This window comes from Serinus canaria, chromosome 1 (genome assembly GCF_022539315.1).
Source record: "Serinus canaria isolate serCan28SL12 chromosome 1, serCan2020, whole genome shotgun sequence".
Taxonomy (NCBI): Eukaryota; Metazoa; Chordata; class Aves; order Passeriformes; family Fringillidae; genus Serinus; species Serinus canaria.
The window spans coordinates 101,547,390-101,565,970 of record NC_066313.1 but is presented as its reverse complement, the minus strand read 5'-3'; the positions used below and the strand labels follow the sequence as shown (position 1 = coordinate 101,565,970).

General features: G+C 37.9%; 1 protein-coding gene across 1 annotated transcript in view; it reads right to left on the bottom strand.

Moving 5' to 3' along the window:
- POLA1 (DNA polymerase alpha 1, catalytic subunit) overlaps window positions 1–18,581 on the bottom strand; it is a 186,044-nt gene that overhangs the window by 61,929 nt on the left and 105,534 nt on the right. The window contains 1 exon segment of the mRNA XM_030234270.2: window positions 691–807. Within this exon segment, the coding sequence (XP_030090130.2) occupies window positions 691–807 (117 nt within the window).

Genomic DNA, 18,581 nt, shown 5'->3' with positions numbered 1-18,581 from the left:
GTAAATTGTCATGATTTCTAAATGATGAACTCATTTTCCTTCTATTTTCTTACCAAATGAAGTGCTTTACCAGAATTTTATGACATGAAACAATCAGCTTCCTTTCCTCTAGGAAACCAAGAAAACCATCAGGCTTCTTGAGGTCTGGAAGACCAGACCATCTAGCTCAACGTGAGGTTTAAAAGCTTCTACATTTTTCAGGCGTGGAGCCAAATTCAAATGTGCAGAACCCAAAACTTCTGATCTCCTGGAAATACCATCTTAGAGTACCCCCAGATGATGGCATGGAAGTTCACCTCCAGCTCCTCAGCACCAAATGCAGCCAAGTAACAACCAGTCAGAAGAAAAGCAGGTGGCTGGTTTTGGTTTGAAAGGTTGGGTTTGTTTGTCTATGTTAATTTACCTGTATTCTGGCAGAGACATTCCAGCAAATTCTAGTTTGCTGACCAAATGCTTGTCAGCTGGAAAATTTCCAAACATAGCAGCTGCATGGCACGCTCTCTTCACAGCAATGAGGAAGCAGCTTAAATGTGGAGCAAGAAAAGCATAAACAGTCTCCTTTAAACTAATAAACTAATTAAAAAGTCCTGCTTAATATCCTGCTACCTTTGAAAGACAGAGTTGAGAGCCAGGTGAGCTTCAGGAGAATCTCAATCCACTGCTGTCAGAGCTCTGTCCCAAAACACTCACCTCTGGTCTCAGAACAGCCTTCCTGCAGGCCTGGCACACGGGGCCACTCCGGGAGAAACTCAGTGGAAGCCGACGCGTTCGATTCTGGCAAGTTGGCTCCTCGCATATTAACCAACCCTGCAGAAAGGCAGAACACAGAAAAATATTTTTTACTCTAAATTTAAGTTATAGCTTGTTTTATTCCATCTAAAAAATGAATCATAGTCAAAGAAGAAAAATATCCCAACTTTAACACACTCTGTGAACCTGATACTGTAATACGTATGAAGAGATGAAGGTCCTTCAAGGACCTTGTTTAAACACAATTAATGGCAGACAACAAAGCTGGAGTCTTCTTGCTTCAAAATCCCACACTCTGCACACTGCAGTCATCCCTTCTTTGAAATATACCAAAACCTCTGCTCTTCTCTCCTCCAGTTACAACACTAGCATAAAACAGGAGTATTTTATCCAGCTATATAGACCATTCAGCAGGACACTCCACTCCATTCAGCAAGACTTCTAATAAATTGAGTATTTAAGTAAAATGCCATTTCTTTGCTTGCACTTTAGAGGGGAGAAGCAGTTTTCTGATGGCAGCCAGGCCAGAAGCTTTCCTTTCTTCTTCTAAGTCTTTGAGGTTGTTTTTTTTTTTTTTTTTTTTTTTTTTTTCAGAAAGCTTCCAAGACTTCAACACAAATTGATTTATTTAGGAAAATCTACCATTTTGCCAAGTTAAAATGAAATAAAATCTGAGCCAATTCACTCTATGTCAGCTCAGGAAGACAATGCAAAAGGCTTCTCTTAAGAGTATGCAAGAAGGAATGATTGCAGAACTGGTAAGGATGAACATTTCGTGTCAGGTTCAACCATAGGCTAAAAACAATGCCACACCTCCTCCCTAAGAACCACCAACAGAAGACACTTAAGGAATGGCAAAAGACAAAGGACACAGTAAAACTCTTCCAAAGATTTTACCCAGCTTTTAGAAATTCGTCAAGGACCACCCTAATCACTGTCTCTGTATTCAGCGGTGACTGAATTAATGCATTAATGAGCTCAATGAACCTCATGTGCTTTTCAAACCCATGTAAACTTTTAGCATCTGCAACATCCAGCAGAACAACTATAAACTATATGAAAAAGCACTTTATTTTTCTTGAAAACACACACACATGCACACAGCTTCTCTTTTAACGCTTTCCAGTTCTTGCATCAGGAGAGACTAGGAATAATCATTCTGTATTCACCTTCTTTGTGCCACTCATGATTTTACAGACCTCCATCACATCACCTTCAATCAAAGTCTTTTCCAAACCACAGTCCTAATTTACTTAGTTGTTCCTTGCCTGGAAACCACTCCAAATCTTGGTTGCCCTTTTCTGAATCTCTCCCAGGTCTTTTTGGAAATCAGGGAGTGGTGGAAAATGGAACAAGTGGAGAGGGAGATGAAACCAGTAGTGCACACTGTATTCCGGATAGCGACGAACATGAATTTATACAAGAACAAAATGGTATTTACCATCTTGTTCTCTGCTCCTTTCTGTCCTCAAGTTCTGTATGTCCAAAGCACACTACCAAGCATTTGGGCATTGAGCAGGCATATCCAGAAAGATATTTTTTATTTTACAAGAATCATATTTTTATTCTTCCCTACTAGGTCAATACACATACTGGACACAAAACTAACATTGGGGTTTTTAGCATTTCCTCACTTCACCTTACTTGGCAGAGCATTCCTGCTTTTACCACCCTGAGCAGCTCACCCCTGTCAAACTGCATTTCAGACCATTGGCCAGTGATGTCTCTGCTGGGAATAGTGACCGGTTAATTTTGCCTGTTTCCAAAATTTTGGTTGCTCCTGCAAAGAAGTTAAATCAAACCATATCTGGTTTCCTGGTACTTTGACAGAAATGTTATGAATCAGAGGTCAACTCAAAACATTGCTTGCTTCCAATTCTTACTAGCTCTTTGACTAGCTGTCCCAATGTTACACTCTGGCAACAATGCCTACCTAATTACCACTTGGATTTCAACTTAAAAATATATTCTATAATAATTTCAGAAGTACTCAAAGACTGTTTCAGTTTTTCTTTATCTTTTTAAATGAAACCTCAAATCCTTCTCAAATAACTTCATTCATTCTAGAGACCTCTTTCACCATTTTTACAGCCATGTCATATACTCAGTATTATCCCACTTGGTGCCAAGTCCATCAAAACGATTCCTGCTGCCCTTGCAGAGCAGAGCTTTTATGTCCATGTGGGCACACCAGAAAAACCGTGTGGAGAACATCATGGCAATATCAACATATGCAGCACTTCCTGAAGTGAGTGTTTAAGCCACAGTGCAGGAATGGAAAGAGGGTATTTACACATGCATTTAGACTCATTTCACCCAACTCTGACATCTAAAGCCTGATACCCAGTTTAAGCTTTTCCATTACTATCCATTAGCTTACCCTACGATCCATTTATAGCATATGGAGGAAGAAAATGCATCTCCAAAAGCAATTCACCTAACAGATTTTGGGATGAGGAAATCCTCCCTGCTCCAGACCCTCCTAACAAAGTAAAGGCTTTTGGAAACAGTATGATCAGTGTATCTGATCACTAAGTGGGAACTTTATTGTTATGTAGATCAGCAATGTAAATGATGACATTTAAAACTGCACAGTGAGAAAATGTCAAGAATTTAAAAACCTGTGATTTGCTCTCTTGCACAATTGTTGCCCTAGCAGTCCTAGTACCACTTTCTTTGTCATATACAATTTATTTATGACAAATACTTCAGAACTGACATTAGCAACCCAAGCCACTGCTCACCAAGACTGAGCTACTTCACCAACACATGGTTCACTGTGAGAAATCCTAACTTAGGGCCTGGCGTAACAGACACCTGACCTGTGTCTTCTGAAGTCAGCAACACAAACGAGCCTCAAGTGAAAAAGACAGGCCTTGGCTTTGGTTTTGCAAATGAACCTAAGATTTCCTCTAAAAGAGGTAGGTGTTTATCATGTTGTCTCACACTTATTAAATAACTCAGTTTAAACAGACATATAAGGAATAACCTTCTACCAAAAAAAGATACTCAAGGATAGCACTGAGATCTTCAGGCACTCACCTACATGAGTACCAATAATATCATTAGAGCCAAAAATCAAAAACATTTTTGTAAGGATAATTAACTCTCACAGATCTTGCATCAAAATAATTTTTTAGAGACAAAAGACATGATCTGTTTGGAAATCTGTTTATTCTGTGGCATCTCTATCTCCTGTGAAACATCTGGCAGCAATCTGACATAAACACCACCTTAAAATACACAGCCAGGCACGGGGAGGTGTGGAGAGTGTCCTCACCCATTCCAAAACCCTCCTGTTGAAGAGCATCATTTTTTCAGCTGTAACTATGAAAAGATTCTGTGTGCACAAAGAGAACATTCATGACTCAAAACATATTAAATGACTACATCTGAACTTTGAAGCAATTTGTTATATTAGAAAAACAAATAATGGAAACTTCCAGATAGTAAGATATTTTGTTAGGGAATGCAAGTGCAACTGAAAAAACAAAGCCTGGAATGGAAGCAGCATCCCAGCTTCATCTGAACAGAATACTCAAAAATAGACAACCGTGAAAATAATGTATGATAACAGTAACTGTGTTTTCTGCCATCTATTGGCCTTTTTTGCTAACAATTATGAAACAAAGGACTACACCACTAACAAGGTACAGTTTCTACTGTTTTACAAGAGAATGCATAGAAGGTCCTCTCAAACTACCACTGAATAATTTGAAGCAAGTTTCTTTATGCAATTGTTTCAGTCTAATGCAGTCACTGTTGAAGAAAGCACTAGGATGTTCTGCTGGTCACAAAAAGCAGGTGAAAAAAGACTGAAAATCCCCTGACTTAACTAAAAAACCATAGCTTAGGATAAAAATAAACACTTAAATTCAACAGCTTACTATTATGCCTGCTTTCAGCTACTAAGAAATAATGATCAAAGCATACAAGTTTTATTGAGCAGCACATTTCTCAATAAACTATATTCAAAAAATGAAGATTTAAGTTATTGCCTACAATGAAATGCCCAAATGTGTTGAGTAGATACTAACAAACTGGATGCCACTTCAATTCATACAGAAAACAGTTAATGTCATTTGTACAGACTTCCCACCAGTTATAATTAACAGTAAAGAGGTCTTTTTTTCTTTGTCACCTCTCTTTTCAGGCCTTATTTGCGTTTGTTTGTACTTGCTATCTGTTAATCTCTCGTAACAAATGACAACAATAACTGTTGCTATTATGCATGGAAATTAAACATGTAGATAACTGTGTGAAGGGAGCTATTTTTGAAAAAAGCAGTATCAGAAACATGTAGCTCTTTATGTCTTCTGTTTTGCTTTGATAATTAAGCCATAGCCTTGATTTCTTTTAAACAAAAAACTTTTCCATGGTCATGCATGTTGCAATCAAATTCAATACATGCATTATGTTCTGATTCAATCTGTTCAAGTGCATTATTGTTAACCCTTATTTGATCCATGCCTATCATCTTCACTGACCAAACAAAACCAATCCTTCATTTCCCAGCAGCTATCAATGAGTCTGTAAATTAATTTGTTGTACATCAAACAAAATCATAATAGGGAACCTTCAGCTTTGTTCTATTTGGTATCTGCAACACCGTGGGAAATGAAATAAAAGTTGACAGAGGGGGGAAAAAAAAGAGCAACTAGCATTTCCAAACATCCTGCCCACAAATGCTCAGTTCATTTTAAAATATAAAAAAGTATGTGAAAAAAACCCTGAAATACGTGACAATATTAAAGAAAATCCCTGAAGAGTATTAAGTCCATGAACCGTAGCTAATAGGGAGAAATTTGCAAGTCAAAAGTAATTTTTGTTTCTTTGTAAGTCTATTCTTGAGAATTAGCCTCTCCCATTCTAATGATCAACAAGCATTAGAAATATTACCCCAAAATACAGAGGCAAGTGGTTTTGCAACAGCCTTTCAAACAGAAGTTGCAGGGGTTAACAACGTGCATTTACTGAGCTTCATCTTAATAATTTTTACAAATTACATTAGACAATGTAGCTTGGTTGCCTGCTACAGCAGAGGACTGAATGTGCTTCCCTTAGACACTTGAGTTCTGCATCTGTTCCTGCCTTCAGACAGTCTGGATGCTGAGGCACTTCAAACACTACAACACTTCAAAAAGTTCACGTGGAATGAAAAAATGCCCTGGTAAAAAGCAGAAAGCTGCAAGCACTGAAAATTATTCAGAAGTCACTGTCAGTTACTTTGGAGTTGAATTTACTTGACATCCATGCTTGCTTCTCTGTAACCTTCCTCCCCACTGAAGACAACACTAACGTGGATATTTGAAAATGGGATCTTGGTGGATGATGCCCAATCTCAGGTGGCTGGTACATTACATCCCAAATCTGTGTCTCTAGCACTGCAGAGCTGAAGTTATCACCTTACACCATCAAACCCACCAGAAGGGAAGCACAGAAGCACAGGAACCCAGCCTGAACACGCTGTCCTAGTCAGCCAGCTTAAGTCTGCTGCTCATGTCACTGACCAGCAAACCAGCTTTTGGCAGGCTGAATTTGAGAGAAAATGCAATGAAGATTTTCTGATCCAGGTACCATTGTGAGCTGCTAATCAGGACACTTTCACTTCATATTGGCCTTTCTTTTCATATTACTCTTACAAAAAGATATTATTTCCACTCATTCCAAGACCAGAAGTTACAAAACCTGCTTTTCTGTCAACATCCATTATTACAGATTGTACTGCTTAACAGGGCAAATCTGGCTAAAGTGACCTGAAATCCTCTGGAAGGATGAGGTTCCACCTCATTACTGGATACATATCAAATCTATTGATCCCCCCAAGCAGTATTAAAAGACAGATGATTTTATGAAGTTAAATCAGGCAACATTATGGCAACAGAGGACTTAACTCAATGACCTGAAAATTATGAGTTCCAATTGCAATATTCTGTTCCACACACGTGGTGTGTTCTCCCTGTGTCTTCCAAAAAAACACTTCTGAGTGTTTGGGGGAACAGACACACTTTCCTAGTAGTAGACAACATGTCAGGAACTAGAACCACAACCTCTATTTGCATATTCTTTGGCCAATGGTTTCACTATCAGTAGTAACTACATCTTTTGACAATTACATCACGATTTTACACTTCCATCGTGAAAGGTGATATTCATATTGACTTAAAGATGAGCTCTTGCTGTAAAGACAGGAAGGTTTTTCTGCTGCATACCAGAAACCAAATTACTTGGAAGTAATTTCAACTTCTAATCTGCTTTCTTGCCTGTTCAGAACAAAGAAACACTCTAGTAACAATGCATATGCCCCACCTCGGTGAGACACCAGCAGGAATGAAAGTCTGAATGACAGAGTGAGAGAGAACTAGTGTCATGCACTGGAATTTCAGCAGACAAAGCAGACCTGAGTGACACCTATCTGCCACTGCTAAAATGCCATGAAGAACCCCTTTCAGGTCAGGAATGCTATCATAAGTACTGAAATAAGACTCTTACCCACTTAGTAATGTGAATAAAACTTTACCTACTTAGTAACGTGAATCACAGAATCATTAGAGTTGGAAAAAACCTCTAAGCTCACAGTCCAGCCATTACCCCAGCAGCCCAGCTGCCACATCCACACACCTTTTGAACACTTCCAGGGATGGTGATTCCACCACTTCAGTGAATTTCAGCATAGCTTAGGTTCCTCAAGCAGCACCCCACATTTTTGTGGGGAAATAAACCTGATTAAAACCTCAGAGGATGCACTGTTATAAACAAACCAATTCTACTGCAGCTAGACACAAGAAAGTCACAGACTCATTTAACTTTTGAAAGGGTTTTTGCAGATGGAGGACTTGCAGAGGTCAGAATTGGTACAGTCAGAGACACACAGCTCTCTCCTGCAGGAGCAGTGACTCTCTGCAGAGCCCTGGTGCCTGCCTGCTCTGTGCACTTCCCATGGCTGCTTCATCCTGAATGTCCCTCCAGAGCAGGCACAAAGACACTTCAGAGAGCTGCTTGAATGGTCCTATGGATGGAGGAACTGACCTGTGAGACCACCAAAGCAGAGTCAGTGTGGCACATCTGATCAAGAGGGCTACTCACAGGTGACACCTTAAGGCATCTGACTTTGTCAAGTCTGTGTCCCCCCACAGCCTGAGCAGACACGGCCACTCCTCTGGAACTTGCAGCTACTAATGGAAACAACCTGGAAATGAGATCATCTGAATTTATATAGGACTGGATGGACATATGAAAGGGACACCTCCTGATGTTTAAAAGCCCACCTCATGGTCTCCCCCTCTTTGAGCACAGGAAAGAAAACACACAACAAGTTCTTCATAAAGGCAAAATTTTAAGATAATTTTGTCAGAAAAAAAATCTGAGGGAAACAAAAAGAATGTGCTGCTACAGAAGAGCATAAAATATCTGGAAAATGAGCCATCAAGCTTCCCTTCTTCCTTCCCACCATCAGAAATTAAGCCTTATAAAGGAGCATCTTATCTGTTTTGGCATTTTTCCTGTCAAGGAATACCTCCTTGATAAGTAATAAACAGGCATACTATTTACAAGAATCATGCAAACCAACCCTAAAAAATGGAGTAATGAAGTTAAAAGCAATCACTGATGCAGAATTCTGGGTCAGCAACTTTTTCAGGATCCTTCAAAGCTTGATATGTTTCCAAGCAAATCAGTTACCAAGCACTAATGAAAACATGTATCTGTGACACCATGAGAAAGACCTCAATTTATCTGTGAAGGAAATCCAGGGGACTTGCAAAGCCTCTTCCATTAGAGAGCTTGGACATATGGAGATCTCAAAGTAGGATATGGAGAGACATTGTTATTGATATATCAGGCATTCCTGTCTTTTTTTCACTTCAACAATAAATTGATGGAAAAGCTCTCTCCACTTCTTTAATACGTGACTACAAGGAGATCAAATTGTACTAAACCAAAAGCCCTAATGTTATGTTCAAGAGATTCCATGCTGGAGCAGAGATATGTCTGAACTCCATCTGAGAATTTTAAACTGCAAAAGAATTCCACAGCAAAGAGCATGTGCAAAGTCTCTGTCAGGCATAACTGAAACTTCAAAGTCAAAAACATCTTAGAACTAAGTTGAAACATTTGTACTCCAATATGAGTAAATAAGACAAAGATGATTTTCAAGAATATTTTAAAGTATTATACCACTGTAACATTTAATCATCTCTGAATAACGAATTCCTTTGATATTTTACAGTCTCTTCAAATAAATTGTTTTATAAAAGGAACTGGGTCAAGAGTCCACTACTGATGCTAGCTGACTGGAGCTCTTATCTTTTTATTTTAAGTGGAATAGGTACCATGTTAAACATGCTGCCAGGCTTCTTGCAGCTGAAAGATATTGCAGCATATGCTTAGAATAGTGGAACATCTTAGGTTAGCATGAATTTTTCATACATTTACCCTACAGCTTCAATCCCTTACCCAGGGAACGCTGATTCTATGTTCTCTGATATTTTAGGTGTACTGCACATTTTGGCAATGCAAATAGTTTTAGTAACTATTATAATAACAACAACTGAAATTAGTTCCTGAAATTTATACATAGAACTAACTATAATGCATTAAGAAACCTAATCACAGATCCAGCATGGTATATGACTATTCAGATCACAAGGACCTGTTTTATCAACTAACTCTTGGCCATTGACTTTATATTAACTTTTCTTTTTCTGTACAAAAAATACTGTAGCTAGCTTCTCATCCAGAAAAAAATAGGTTACATTTCCCAGTAAGAGTATTTTTAGTCTCATGTTACCTGATCATCCAATTTAGGGAAAATGTAAACAGTGACCACAGCATTTCACACTCCATTTCACGCTGCCTCACTTCAATGGAAGCTGGACGATACGAATTCAATTGCTTTTCTTAGCATTTCCTTATTTTCAGAGCTTCTTGAATTGTGGCCTGTATAACTGATCAGAATTCAGCTGTGGGATGGAGTAGATAACAAAAACTCATATAAAGAAAGGAAATTCTCTTCCTGGAGGTTCACTATCCTCCTCAGAATTCCACATTATCCAGGGTGATGAACAGACAGACACGATCTCTTTGGAAAAATACAAAACTGTCTGTTAAATGAAAGATGGAATGAGGACATATCCTTTTGAAAGTGTATTACTTGAAAGCAGTACAGGTCCAGGAGAAGACTGTTTATATACCCAGTATTATTATCACATGACCCACATTAAAGGATGATATCAGCCAGTAACTTCCTAGTGGAACTCAAATGATCACTTTAACACTCAGTGCTGGCAATGGATAAGGACACCCACTCCAAAATACTCCTGTTCTCAGAGACACTCATATCTGTTGTCCCACTTCCCCACTGGTAAACTGCCACCCCAAAGGCACCTGGCATCAGTGGGAACTACACCTTCACAGAACCAGACAGAAGGTCCAAAGCAACTACACAAACTGCAACTGGAGGCAATGTAGCTACACAGACTACTACACAGACTACCTTAAAGAAAGCATGAATGAGGACAAACACTACCTGAAATTCTCAGAACACAAAATGTCCTTCTATTTTAAAAAAGCTGGTGATACTAGAATGGTAAAAGCTCTGGTGGAGATTCCAGGTTGCCATTTGAGAAGTGAAGCTGCCAAGTGCACTGCCAAGTGCAAAATACTCCCCTTTGGATTTTATGGAAAATGGCCATAAATTTGAGAGGATTTAACCCACAACAAAATTCTGTCCCATAGCATACTTTTTAGGAGTTCCTTCAGAATTTGTGTATCTCACAGTTCAACCAGCAATGAATCACTGTTGTGAGGCAAAGTCAGCTACAGAACATCAAATGCCTATTTAGAGGCTATCAAAAACGAAAGCCTGTAGAGTTTCAAGAATGATATTTTGTAATTCTGAATATTTCAAAATAATAGAACTTGAATTGCACTCTAATCCATAACTGGAAAAAATTAAAAAGGAGGAAACCATCTAAGATCAAAAGAAAACTTCATTATTTTTAAGAAAATATTATTTGCAGCACTGTCATACCAGTTTTACCACCAAAAGTGTTGGAGGTGTGTGTATGTGATCAAAGCAAGAGATAACTGAAGAAGCAAGAAATGCACCTTAGCCCTCTTCCCCCCTCCCCCAAGAACTGAAACACTCAAGCTAACATCAAAAGTGTTTTAAACAAAATTATCAAACAAGACATAAGTGAAAAATATCTTGTAGGTCAATGTAAGAGTTTTACATGTTATTAAAAATTGATTTTTTTAAGATACCTTTAGATGTACAGTCACATGTCATTTCATAAAAGTTATTTGAAACTTATTGATCTCATTTGTGCAAAGCCCAGGCTCCATCATCAGCCTGCTGAAAGGATAATAGAGCACTCCAAACCCTTGTGATAGATTTGATGCAAACAGTGGCCCTCATTTTAGCACATGTAATAGCACCACAAGTGGACAAATTCCAACTTTAACAGTTGTACATTAAAAACTAAATTAGCAAATATGTTCTGCTTTACTTCACATCAAATCCAATACCTTGGTCTTCTTACCTTCACTAAAATAAGGTTCTAGGCACCAAAACACACCACAAAAGATTAAAAAGTCTTCTCAGGCTAACACACCACTCACAAAGAGATCCAGCTATTACCAACAATTTTATTTCACTTAAGACAAACTGAAAACAGCTAAAATGGACTTTGAGCAAGCAACTGGGAGAAGACATACTTAAAATGACTACACATGGAAAACTAAATTGAGAAAAGGATCACTGAAAGAAGCCTTATGGATTTCTGTACTGAGAGTGAAAACCTCTAGAAGGATATTTAAGACCATTCTGCCAAAATACTCTCCCTATTCACACAACTCAAAGGAAGCCATATTCTTAGGCTACAATAGGTCACAACTAAGTACAGTACCTTGCTTCAGAAAGAATTTTGCTTTGTCTGTCAACTATCAACAAAGCACAAAGAGCTCATACAGCCCATCCATGTATTGCTTGTCAGGGAGTCCTAGCAACATACAAACAGTGAGAACTCAAAAGATTTCTTAAAAAACTATGCCTCTAGTTTGGTTAGAAAGCTAAAAACACTCTACTGCCCCCAATCATTACACAATGCTGTTATCTTCCTTCTCTCCTCAAATTTTAGTACAGTCCTTGAATTTTTCAGATTTGTCATGGTGAACTTCCTGCAGGACATCAGATATAAGACAGAACACATAAAGGTTTTGCTCATATACATGGCACCTACAGAAAGGTTTGTCAACTCTAGTATAAATACCAGGCTGGTAAAGAAACAAAAGATTGTTTACATGAAGCATTTATCTCTGCAATATGGTTAGGAACATCTCTGAAAGCTGAAGGAGTTAACAGAGTTCCAAAAACTTTAAAAGTGGTAACACATGTCCATGGGTATGTAAGTTCAGAGGAGCTCAAAAGAGTTAAAGGTAATGGAAGAGAAAGGGGTCTCCAGAGTCTGGTCACCTTAAACTAGAGAACTTTAAAGCATCACTAAGCAGTGTTTGTTCATTTAAGTTTAATTATTTTCTCCTTGAGAAAGGCACTAATGAAACTGAATATCTTTCATGGTTTCGAAGAGCAGTCTGAATGGTCTGTAAACAGGACTGGGGGCAGATGAGGGAACTGGCTGAGCCAGGGGGTTGCTAGGTGATGCAGAATGTAAACCCACAAACTTGTTCAGGTTTACTTTGCTTTCATGCTGCTCTCACACAACTCTCCAAAGTTTTAAGAATTAATTTCCAGGTAGCTATTTAAAACACAAGAAGTAAAAATAATTAAAAAAGAAAACTCCTTAATCCTCTTCACCTCTTCCCTCTCTTCCCCTGCCATCCCCCCAAGAATAATAAAGGAAAGACAAAAGGAAATTCACAGAACTAAACTGCAGAAAACCATTCCCTCTATATACTTGCATTAAACTGCTGAAGACCGGTCATTATGAAAGACTTTTAATATTTTCTGCTTGATTTTTGCTTCTGTAAATGTAAACAAAAATGAATTCTGGAACAATACATTGAGCCTTTAAAATACTTAAACTGAATACAGCCTTATTTACTAACATATCCCCCAAAGATCACAAAATCAAACTTTTCAGTCCAGCCATGTGTTTCTACCTCCACCCTTTTCAGAGCTGTGGTTATTTTTTTTCTCCCCCTAAAGTATCTGATCAGAGATTGTCCGGTAAGAGCACTTTATTAGATCATCAGTCAGAGGGTTTTACAAGCACCAAGAGCTATGGGCTCAAATGCAGCACATCAGTTTTAATAGCCCAAGGTCTAATAGTAAACTGCAGATACTGCTGAGAACTTTCCATGCACTGAACTCTTGAAAAAGCACCATCTCTCAAGCTTAAATGCAGCTGCCTCTTTCAATGCCGCAAATGGGTAAATTTGACAAAAAAGCCACCATTAAGACTACATGAAAGGCTCAAGACAACATCCTTTCAATGCTTTGTACTTCAGTAATCAGATGTACTTACTCACCCCCTCCCCCAAACCCGATCAAGAACTATTTCTGAATGGTAGGAAATAATTCCACTTTGTACATCTTTTAGTTAATCAAGACTTTCTATTCAGCAATTTGACCTTTTGTTCAAAACAGGATTATCAGTTTTTTCGCCAGTTACCAAGGGCGACTCGCATGGTGAACATAATTGCAATAATTTGCAAAACACCATGGCAACCCACATTACAACTAGGTAAATACTGGTCTTTTGTGCTACATTGTTATTTTCAGAGATGCTGAAGTCAAAGAACGAATGACAAATGAACACAAAATTTATATTTGCTTTGTCTCAAAAGAGAAGAAAATTGATAACAAGAATTGGGGGGAAACCGACTACAGCTGTAATTTCTAACTTGATTAATTAGGATGGTAACAGTCCTTAACAGTATATTCAACAAACAGCCCTGACTTAGTCTCTCCACCCACCTCTCTCTCTTTCTACACTACTACCACTAACCCCCACCCCAGACAAATTTTTTTCAGCTAGGAGAACAAACAACTCCATTTGCTCTTTTCTTCAACTTAATGGAATCCTTAATTACAGAATATTGTTCTCCTGCTCTTCATTACACTGAAAACTGAAAGTGAGAGAGAGAGGAGGAGGAGGAGGAAGACGGTGCCAAGCAGACAGGGTAGCTACAGTCATCCTCCCTGCCTTTGCTTTTTTTGTCTATAGCAGACCTAAAGATGAGATGGCATTTTTTCTGGGCTTTGGTTTTTTTTCCTCTTTTTAATATTAGCAGCTGTTGTACAGCAAATAATTAAGTAAACTAGTGCTCAAGTTCTCTCCTGGCAGCATAAATAAGACATGAAAGCTTAAGTCAAGTCATGATTAAAATCCAAATCAGAGAGGAAACAGCTGCTTAAAATGAAAAAAAAAAAAAATCTCTTAAAATTATCAGACTGGGTGGCTTTTAAATGAATACCTACAGTATTTAAACATTTTCCAATAGGTAGAATTAAAATATACAATTAATTAATATTTTTAAACTTTATTTCTTTACAATTGTAAAGAACTTATTGTTACAGTATAGGCTTCCAGTAAGATTCCAAGAAATCACATTAAAACCAAATTTTGAGAAATAGCTTGGAAATATAGAGAAGCAATTTTGCCTAAGAAAAAAAATTCTGAAAACAGTATCACCAATGGATGTCACAATGAATTTGCTATATTTTACTGGAACACAAGTTCTGTGCTGAAACATTTAATATGCCACAGTGAGCTGATTGAATAGTTGAGAGCTAATTTTAATTATATCATTAATAAAAACAAGTTATGCCTTTATACAGACCAAATCTTGTCATCAGATGTATGCATATGTACCTTGTGAAATGCAATGGCACCCCTTAGCAATAGATTTCCACATACAGAGAAATACATTAAGCTCAAGAAGCCTGCAATCAGAAGCCAGGGTAATCCTCATCTCAGTACTGTATGTACAAATCATGTGTCAATTTAAAGGGCCATATCTATATTTTAATTCTTTTGAAAGTACTGGATTGCCTTTACAATAAAACAGGTTTTTTGAAGTGAAAAAGAGCTAATGCTGCATCCCTGTGTGCTGGGAACACTGGAGAGAGTATGCAGTAAAATGAAGAGATGAAAACAAAGTGCTAAAGTCAACTGAAGGTGGCCCCAGGGTGCTGGAATGCACCACTGCCACTACAGAGATCCTCTGTGCCTCTGGACAAGCCACTTCCAGTTCACTGAACAGACCCACAAGCAATGAGCACTTCAGGAATCAGTTTAGACCCAACTGCAACCTCAAAGTTCTTCTTCAGGCAGTTACCCAGTACTATAGACTGCATAAACAGGTCCTCTGATCCACAAATTGGGCATCCAAACTTATGAACACATTCGATGTTCATTCCCCTGTGCCTCATCTCTTTGACAAATAGAAATAATAATTGGCCTGTCGCTTAACACACAGCTCTTGTAAAGATGATTTTTAAGAGCCACTTGATCCTGCAGTAAGTGTGCCACAGAAAACTCCATGAGAAAATAAATAATCCTAGGCAAAGTTTCAGTGAGTTCATTCAATAAGGTCAAAGCATCCACTATGCAATGGAGAGAAACAAATACAGACCAGCTGCTCATCTAACGAGTGCTGTCCCACCTGTACACACTGAAAAAACCACAGAAAGGGATAACACCAGACATAAATGACCTGCACTAAACCTAAGGAAGCAGTATTCACTCTATATCTTCAGCTTTTAAATGTCCAACTCTGTAGTATCAGAATCTCTCTTCTATTTCTAAATTGTTTTAAAAATCCATTCAATAGTGTTTAAAGGAATACACAGATTTTGCTTCTAGAAATAAAAAGAGTACCACATAATAACTTTCTATCTCCTCTGAAAGCACTGCATTTTGACCAGTATTCCTCAACAGCAGAGGCAGGAAAATATTTATGAATTTTCTCATGCTTTTCTTTTTCTATTCAACCAATCACATTCCAATATAACTTCTTGGCTTTTGTGCCCAAACTTTCACAGGCAATCTCCACCCACACCTGCCTCCTCATGCTATTTCAAGCCCATCTGCCCAGCCAGGTGCTTATCCAGCAGATACCATATTTGAATATTCTAATTCAACCAAGTCCAGTCAATTCAGCTTCTTTGCTTTTAGTTTCATCTACAGTCAATCAGGTCCAGCTCCATGTGCCATGTTCCAGTCTCTCTTCCTTATCTACAGTCAATTTTCGCAAGCATTTTTGGGTTGGTTTCTTGGTTTTATGGGGCTTTTCTTGGTTTTTAATTATTAATCATGCCTAGGCCCCTGCTCCACACTACAAATTTTTCCTAAAGTTTTGTAAAATAATCAAATCTAGATGGATTTTCTTCAGATGAAAAAAAGACAACCAAGAGAAAGGAAGAAAGGAAGGATAAAATATCTACTCTTTCTCATAGCCAAATATTAAAGACTTCAAAGCCATAGCACCTACATTTTGGGTGTGCAAGGTCACCTGAACAACATGAACACTGCTTTTACTGCCATGTCCTAAAATAAGCAAGTGATTATAATTCAAGCATGACTGTGGTCTTCAATTGAACTGATTTATATTAAATCAGATTTTCCCTCTCAGGTCCTCACTAGGCAGGTTCATACACCAAGATGTTACATTTAAACTCCAACTTGCTTTCCTTGGAACTTTGATTTGGAATAATTAAACCAAATCTGTAGCATACTTTATTCTGAGATAATAAACATACACAGCCCTACTCAACTCCACCTTAAATGAGATTTTTCTTTCTGCTACCATTAATTAAACTAAGCATCAAACTTAGTTTAAGAAATCTCAAAAAACTATTTGTGAAGTATTATGGGATGGTCAGGCTTCCTCCTTGGCTTCTCCTCGGTTTTCCCTTTCTGTAATTCCTCTCAACACTTGGCCAGAACTCTTTCCTCCAGTTTCCTTCGGTCGCTCTCTAACTTTGCCTTAGACCTGCCTATTTTTTTGAAGAAGACAGCTCTTGTTCTGCCTCCCTACTGACTTTGACTTAATTTGCCTTTCCACTACTGTCAGACTGCAAAGTTCTTTCCTTCTTCAGAAAGGACTGATGCTCCTATCACCTCCATGTTAATTACAAATGCCTTCTGAGGAATATCTCCATACACGGCACACCATCTGCTCCAGATGCAGCCTGGAGATTGAGACAAGAGGTCAAAGGGATACAGAATTTTGAGAGAGTTTATAGCCTTTCTATTAATAATTTAGACTTTCAAAGGATTATGAACTGAGTGTATCTGCTACTTGCTATAAAGAACTGATCTCCTGCAGCCAAATGAAGTCAGAAACAACAGCATCTCTGAAGAGCTGTTGTGGATTAGTTGAAGACAGAAAAAACACATCTCATTTAATTTAGAAAAAATGTTAATCCATTTTAGGTTAAAATTCCAGCCAAGACTCAACTTTAGACAAATTTGGCATTCAAAATAGAAAGGCGGACACCTAAAATGTGGCAATACTTAAAAATTTTACAACCTAATTTTTCAGAACTTATACCCATGTGATACATGGTAAATTTTATTAAAATCTGCTTTGAGGCTAGTATGAAGAAAATCAGAAGGACAAGGGTTCCAGGAGAACACAGCAGAAAGTGGGGGGTTTTGCATGCTGTTTTTTTGAAAATCTCTTAAATTATTCTGGACACCAACTAAAGTAACCAGATGGACCTTTAAAATTGATGCTCCTGAGTAAGCACTAAAAAAAAAGCCAACTCAACAGAAATAAAAGCCTGTCTTAAACCCATTGAACTAAAAAATATTAGAATGGAGAAGAGACTGACTGTTTTCTGTTGCTTTTGGTGACAGACACAGAAAGCAAAATAACACAACATTTCTGATGCAGTGACTTCTTTTGTTTTAACCTAACACTCAAAATTTTTATTTAGTAAATCACACTCAGAAAGAACAAGCTGTGTAAAATCAGCATGGAAAGGATGATTCTTCGAAAGCATTATGCTTTTGTTTTTTATAGAGGTTAGCTGCCACCAAGACCTGTAAGGCCCTTAAAGGCAACAGCTCAATACTGAAATTGTATGGCCCAGGAGAACTTTCCTACTGCAAACTCCTGAGAGCAGAACAGGTTACTTGTTACATGCTGTCTGCTAGGAAAAAAACTTGCTGCTATGGTGTAGGTTCTTTGAGATTATAGTGGACATACCATACACGCTGCCCCAAGTCTCTAGAACCTGTATTTTCTAAAATCTAGAGAATATTAAATAAAAAAAATCCGAATTTCATTATGACAGGTAAAGAAAAATTAAATGTCTGGAGTAGAAGACTGTGACTACTTAGAAACAAATGTTATGAGCTCATCATATTTCATATGGGTAAAAGAACAGGCCCAAACAACTTGAAAGTCCTCTCTCTCAAGGTAAGGAAAATTACAAGTAAATTTTAACTTGCACATATAAAATATAAGTATAAAAAATGGAGACTGGAAGTTGACAGCTGCTGACACAAATCAGAAGTTTCCCAAAGTAGAACACTAATAAGGAAAATTAGGTATTAACTAAGAATGTAGAAACAAAGCAGTGATGTAATGGAAACAAAAAAGAATTTACAGCAGAAAAAATCAAAAATGCAACTTTTCTCTGTATTTTGGAAAAGCACAGTAACAGCATAGTAGCAAGTAAGGATGAAAAACTATATTCTGATTTGCTAACAAGAAAGTACTTAATAGGCCCTCAAAATTCAGCATATTCATAGAACAAATGCTGGAACTCAACAGTCCTGTTAGAGCCAAGATGATGTTACTTGCTGAACTTGCCAACCCTCTAAGCTGCCTCAAATGACTGAGACCCAATATCAACC